Source organism: Buceros rhinoceros, unplaced genomic scaffold, assembly GCF_000710305.1.
Source record: "Buceros rhinoceros silvestris isolate BGI_N320 unplaced genomic scaffold, ASM71030v1 scaffold24885, whole genome shotgun sequence".
NCBI classification, from domain to species: domain Eukaryota; kingdom Metazoa; phylum Chordata; class Aves; order Bucerotiformes; family Bucerotidae; genus Buceros; species Buceros rhinoceros.
This window is the reverse complement of record NW_010414974.1, coordinates 41783-48621: the sequence shown is the minus strand read 5'-3', so window position 1 is coordinate 48621 and position 6839 is coordinate 41783. Positions and strand designations below refer to the sequence as shown.

The 6839-nt window shown below is 52.3% G+C and overlaps 1 protein-coding gene across 1 annotated transcript in view; it reads left to right on the top strand.

Annotated features, from left to right (window-relative positions):
* Positions 1-1315, top strand: part of ETV5 (ets variant 5) — a gene marked incomplete at its 5' end in the record, with an annotated part of 5834 nt that extends 4519 nt beyond the window's left edge. Inside the window, 2 exons of the mRNA XM_010137280.1 lie at positions 771-872; positions 1053-1315. Of these exons, the coding sequence (XP_010135582.1) occupies positions 771-872; positions 1053-1274 (324 nt within the window). The remainder of the gene's footprint in view (positions 1-770; positions 873-1052) is intronic.
* Positions 1316-6839: the final 5524 nt, after the last annotated feature.

Sequence of the window (6839 nt, the reverse complement as noted above, 5' to 3'; positions counted from 1 at the left end):
GCTAGGGCTGCAGCCCATGAGTGTCGGCAGGGTGAACCTGGGGATGTGGAGTGGGACTGGATACTTCCCACGCTCAGAGCAGTTCACCGTTAACAGGAAGGGAGACACGTGGGAGCGGCCAGCTGCCTGTCTGCATTAAGCAGCCGTAGAGATTTGCCTTTAATCTCCTCTGCTGCCTCTTGGCACTGCGTGTGCTCTGCTCCCAGAGCCACTGACCGTCACCAGCCATGACAGCATTGCCTCTGTGTCACGCCTTGGGTGCCTTACCAAGATCCACCACCCAGCCGTTGCTCCCTATCTCCTAAACTGCTCTGATTCTCGGCCTTGGGTCTGTGGCAGTGGCTCCGTGCTAGCACAGCGCCGAAGCCGTGTGGCTCTGCAGGAGGGTGACACAGAAAAAGCTGTTTGGGAAGTAATTGAAAGCAGTTGTAGCACTGAGCTGTGCATTGTGGGTAATTACCCATAATATCTCTTATGCCGAGCGTGGAAATTGGGTTGGGTTGTTTTGAAGTGGCTTTTTTGGCAGACTGCCCCAATTGAACGTCTTCTGATTCTGACCCTGGGCACTCAGAGCTGGGGCATTTATCACAGCAGGTGGGGAACTGCTCCAGGACCATGGTGATGATTTCACCCCTGCTCCAGCACCCAGAAATGAGCCCCTACCCCACGTGGTTTAGTTGTGATTTCACACGGTTTAGTTGTGATTTCCTTCAAGGATCCAGCTCTAACCCCTGGCTGGAGCCTTCACAGCTGCTGCCTCTCTCCCCCAGGTAGCACGGCGCTGGGGCATCCAGAAGAACCGGCCAGCCATGAACTACGACAAGCTCAGCCGCTCCTTGCGCTACTACTATGAGAAGGGCATCATGCAGAAGGCAAGTGACCCTGCTGTCACGGGGGAGTGGGTGAAGAGTGTGACTGTCTCCCACTGTCACTCCCGCTGCATCCTGGGGCACAGCAGGAAGGGGGCTGTGTTCAGTGTCAGTCCTGCCAGGCTTGTTATTCCCCAAGGGGCAAAGTGCAGGGCACTTCTCACACCCTCTTCCTCCTTGCAGGTGGCTGGTGAGCGGTACGTCTATAAGTTTGTCTGTGACCCTGATGCCCTCTTTTCCATGGCCTACCCTGACAACCAGCGTCCTTTCCTGAAGACAGAGCCTGACTGCCCAGTGCCTGAGGAAGAGACGATGCCGCTGACGCACTTCGAGGACAGCCCGGCATACCTCCTAGAGATGGATCCGTGTGGCAGCCTTCCCTATGCAGAGGGCTTTGCTTACTGACTCAGCCAGCTGGCAGAGCCATGAGCACTAGTGCATCCACTTTGGGCAAATATGGTTTTGTAAAGAATATTTTTTTGCTGTTCATAAGGAGAGGAAAAAAAAACCTGCACGTGTGCACACAAATTGGAGGAATCTAAAATGCTCAGCTGAATTCCCACCCTTACTGTCCAAGGGCTAGTGTATAGGACTGCCTGTGGCTGGCACCTCCTGCCAAGCATCAGCACGATGTTTTGGGGTGACTGAAGCTAAAGATGCAGTCTCCGACCCAGGCCTCACTCCTCACCAGCACCGTGAGGGCTGATGGCTCCAGCAGTGCCCTGGGACTGGGCTGAGCCAGTGTGGCCGCCTAACCAATTGTCATGACAATCTGCTTTGCATCGAGTGCGATCCATGTAGCTGCCTTGTGTGGTGGAAAGGGCTTTGATTTGCACAGAGGAATGCAGGGGAGCTGCCTGGGCCAGCACCTGAGGGCTGATGTGTGCAGTATCCTATCCCAACCCCCAGTAGCCTTCTGCCTCCTTCCCAGACTGCCCCTCCCCATCCTGATCTTGTGATATAACCTGATACAGTGGTTTCTTAGACCCTCATGAGTTCTCTCTGTGCTCCAGCCCCAGCTGTGGACCATGGTTGTGTTTCAGGGGAGGGAACCTTGGCACTATGTCCCTCCCTCCTCCCCTGCCCACTTTTTCTTTTTTTTAGTGTTTTATGGGGTGGGGTGGGGGGTGGGGAGGAGAAGTTTCTAAACTGATTTTTGTAATTTTTTTGTATTTTAAGGCAAAGCTATTTTTTTGCTGCCCAGCTGCTCTTCCTGGAGCCCCTAGGAATGCCCCTCTGGTTTTCCCAATGGCATGCTTGCAGGTGGAGCCCTTGATGCCCACAGTTCCCCAGGATGGCTGCTGAATTATCTGGTCCACTCCATTTCACACTGCTCAAGTCTGTTCCTGGGGAAGCTAGGGCTGAACCCCTGTGCCAGCCAACTGCAGTCCCCCATGCTTGGCATGGCCTCAGTGCTGGCCTGTAAGGCTGTGGTGGGCAGGGACAGTAGGGTCCTCCACCCCACTTCCTGGGTGCCCTGCTTCTCCCTAGCCACCCCTTTCCTGCTGTGCCTCCTAACGCTCCTCCACCACTCATATATCCATACCTGCCTCTTCCCCCCCATCACTGGCTACATGTTTTTGTTGTAAATGCTGTATAGGAATTTTTTTCTCTTCCTTAGTTAGCTTTGATGGGATTTTTTTTTTGACTGATTTGTTCTTTTTTGGGAAGTATGAAGATTAACTCTGAGTAGACTCAGTGTTCTCTCCATGGTGGCTGTAGTGGCCTGTACCTATGGGGAGCATTTGGTTGTGGGAACCCCACCTTAGGGACAGGGTTTTAACCATTTGCTTAGTGTGGCAGGACTACAGTGCAGAAGGGGTTAATCTGAGGACTGATTTGAAATAATCTTTACTCCAGCAGGGCTATGTATCTCCTGCAAAGCTGCATTACATTCTGTACTGTGTACAATAAAGAATCTTGCTTTTTGTTCCTCCCTGTCTGCCTGGGTCCCTGCTTTGCCTGGGCTGGGAGAGGGCCTCTGCAGGTGCTTGTGGGGGCGGAAGTGCTCCAGGGTGTGTATGGCCTGATGCTCAAGGCATGCAGGGCTCTTGTCCTTTGTAGGAGCTGGGACCAGATGGGGGCCCAGGTCACCAGGGCAGGGTGCCCTCTACCCCACCCTGGCTTTGTTTGTCCAGGTTCTGGATGGAAAAGCCATGAAGCCACGTCTATCAAGAGGATCCATGTTTGAAATGGGGGCAGCTTCTCACCAGTAAGGTGCAATGTAATATTGCCTCTTTCCAAGGTTTCTCAGCTGCCTCTGCCCCCTTGGCTCTCCCCTGGAAAGCCCAGAATCTCCACCATCAAGCAGGGCTGGGGGCCTCTCAGCGTTGGCCCCCAGAGGGGAAAACACCTTCAGGAGCTCCTGGCAGTGGTCTCCCAGCACTTCCTAGCCCCATTTCTAGGCTGAGAAAAATCCCCATGGAGCAGCAGAGTCTTCAGAAGGCTGAAGGAGGTGGGTGGAGGTGAAGGGCTGTTCCACAAGGACCTGACTCAGTTTAAGGGTCTGTGTTTCCCTTGATCAAACACCCTAGAACTTCTCTGTCATGTTGGCCTACGTTTTAGTTTGTCAAAGATGGAGCTGGGCTGGCCGCTAGTTCCCAGCCACTTCCCCGCGCCGGGTGGTGGGGTAATGCTGCTGGATACACTGATGGCTTGTCTCTTGCAGGCTGTTTTCACAGCCCAGCCAAACTTCATCCCTAGATGAGCACTGCAAAGATGGAAGGTCTTTACATGGTACTATACACTGCACCTCAACTCAGTCTATGTGTGGCTGTTAATAGGTCCTTGAGCTGCTCCTCTTCTTCTGTTGTGCCTGAAGCATTAGGAGGAGCAGAGAAGCATGGCTGTCTCCTAGCCCAGGAAGGGCAAAGCAGTGTCCCTAACACCTAGCAAGACCAGTTTACTCAGTGTGAAACCTTCCAGGACTTAGATGCTCAGCCCCTGAAAATGCCTCTTTGCACTCCCCAGGGAGCTATATGGCACAAGTTCTTGCTATTCTGGCAAGCAAGCGTCTAACTGATGCTCAGGTAGGCTTTCCGGCCAACCTGTGGCCATCTAGCAGCAGGGACGTGTTTAGGTGGGAAGGAGCTGTAGGGCAAGTCCTCCTTGCTGTGCTGGGGCTGGAGGCTGCAGCAGGACTGCTGGGTACACACAGGCAGCAGCATTGCCTGCACCCTGTGCCCACACAGGGCTCTCATGTGATGAAACCCTCCAGCTTGGGCATACACTCACAGCTTGTGCTAGCCTCCCAACCCTATCTCATTTTTATTTTCTTCAAAGCTTTATCCTCTGACTAAGACTGCAAAAATCAGGTTAAACAAGAGAAGATGTGTAAAACCTCGACACCAATCCGAGCTCCAGACAGTTCCCAATAATCCCACCTTGATGGGGATTTCAACAGACTGAGATCTGGTACTCAGGATGGTCCAGGGGGAAAATGGGGCCACTGGCAGCACTGCCATCAGGCAGATGGCCTAGGGTGGCAGTACCTCAACACAGGGAGGTGAGTGTATGGGACCAGCTGCGGATGGTGAGGATGAGCGGATAAAGGAAAGCCTTTCAAAGCCTGCATCGAAAAGCTTGACATGGCACAGCCCAACCGGCCCTGCGAATCCTGCTGGAGGGCTGGGAGGCCCCCAAGGGCATCCCATCCACTGCTCCTGCAAGGTGAGGAGAGGAAAAGCAGTGTTTTCCTATACCAGCCTGTCAGTGTGGGACAAAAAGGTTCAGACCCCAGAGGGTTTGTTACCACACTGGCTTTTAAGTACTCAGGGTATCAAGACTTTTTTCATCATTCGATCTTACTGCACATCATGCCTCCGTCTGATGTACACAAGAGGCTTTTGCTCTGTGCAGAGGGGATGAAGCTGCCTTGGGTGCACGGTACCACCTTTTCCCCACCCTCACCTCCAATGTACAAGGGACAAGCTACAGCTGCTCAATGCCCAGCAATGAGGACAAGAGCTCCCAGGCACCCCAGAGTCTGGGCTAGCATTTGCCGGGAGTTGGGGAGATGGAGGGGAATTGGGTGGAAAAGCTTCACTACTCCCTGCACACCTTCTGCATCATCAGCCTCTACTTCAGAGCATGGGGATGAGCCCTCCTCAGCTACAATCCAGTGTGCAGTGGATGGGGAGCCAGACTGGGGAGCTGGTCCACAGTCCCCATGGCAGAAGTGGCCACTCCACTTCCCTCCAGGACCTGAAATGGCTGGGGATTCCACTGCTCCATCCCCAGGACTGGCCACCTTGGTGCCCTTCTGCCTCCTACCTTCCTCCTCCTTTCCCCCAGCTGCTGGGGAGGACAAGGAGGAGTAGTGAGGATGGGGAGGCCAAAGCAGCATTTTGGGGAGGATTCAGCCATACAGGCGGGGCAAAACCCTGATGCAGGCATTGGCCTCTCCAACCCTCCACATCTCTGCTTCCACCTCCCACTCAGGTCGTGGAGTAACAAGACCATTGGTAACGCAGGATGAACAACAATATGTGGTGCTGTGTGAGTAGATAACAAAATAGCAGCTGGTACTGGATGGGGATAAATGTGTTTTTCCTATTTGCGTCTCTTTACAGTCCTACAGCAATGTGCAGCAAGCTATTCCCTCCCTGGAATAAGAGCTTGGTTTTACCAGCTAGTCCAAAAGCTGTTCAAATGAGAGGCACATGTTAAAAAATGTTTGAAAAAGAGGAGCCTGTAGAAGGGAGAACATCCTTACAGCCCACTACACCTCCATAATTCACTGAGTACATTTCTGCTCTCCATGTCTCAGAAGGATATAGTTGGACTGGAAAACATTCAAAAAGCAATAGAGATAGCCAAAGGTCTGCGGCGGCTATTATAGAAGAGTTATAAATAATCTAACACACATGAATGGGGCAGGATTTGTGGCTCAGAGAATTCATATTTAATAGCCTATGATGGAGTTTTCCATCCCCTACCGGAAGAGCATTTGTGGGAAGAATTACTGGCCATGTATCTTGTTCTTACAGCAGCTGGCAGGACCAGCAAGTCCGGTGCATCCACCAAAACCAGAGATTCCACATGGTCAGTGGCAGCTCTGCACAAGCAGCAACACACAGCTCCCACCTAGCCAACGTCCCTTTGACAGTCATGGTGGCCTCATGCCTGGGCTTTGCAGCTTGTGCATACAGCTGCTGGCTACCAGGGAGACAGGTCACCTTGAAGCAACTCCTCTTTTCCCTACTTCTTCAAACTCTTGAATTTTTTTCAATAAGTGGGTTAATTTGGCTTTTAAATACCCAGAGTGACATGAATGGCTGCATGCATGAAGCCAATTTCAATATGGGAGAGCTCCAGCAAAGAAAAAAGCAAAAATATGTGCTTGCAAATAATTAAAAGGTGAGGACCATCCACCCACCAGGCACTGTGCTATCATCCAGGGGTGTGCAGGGCATGGAGCTCCCTTTGCATTGGTCTGGCACCACCTTGTGGATATCCATCTTCTGCTGCCGGTCACCATTGTGTATCGCAGCCTTGTAACATGACTTTGTAGAACAGCTGGAAAGATCTCTGGTATCCAAAAATGTGTTTGTTTTTATACTCACAGGCTGGAACACTCACATGGCAGGTAGGACTTCAGCTCCAGCCTTTGTCCTGGGGCTTTGTTCTGCTTTAGGCTATAGGGGAGCTGACTTTCATGGGAGATGTGGGTCTGGATCACCAAGTCCCCCAATCTTTGGCAGGCTGTAGGTAGAGGGAGACCACGCAGCACATTCTCCTGTGCTTCTGTTGAAGAGAAAACAGGGGCTGCACAAATATCTCAATGAGTCTGAGGCCTCCAGTGTTGAGTCTCCACCCACTCACAAGGGCATAATACTGCAATAAGCCACTAAGTGGCTTTTGAAGCCATTAGCCAATTGTCGCATTAGATGCGCTCAATGCCACAGGGGAGGCTGGGTCATCCCTCAGCCCCTTTTCAGAGATGCAATCAACAAAGCTTCCCAGAGGCTT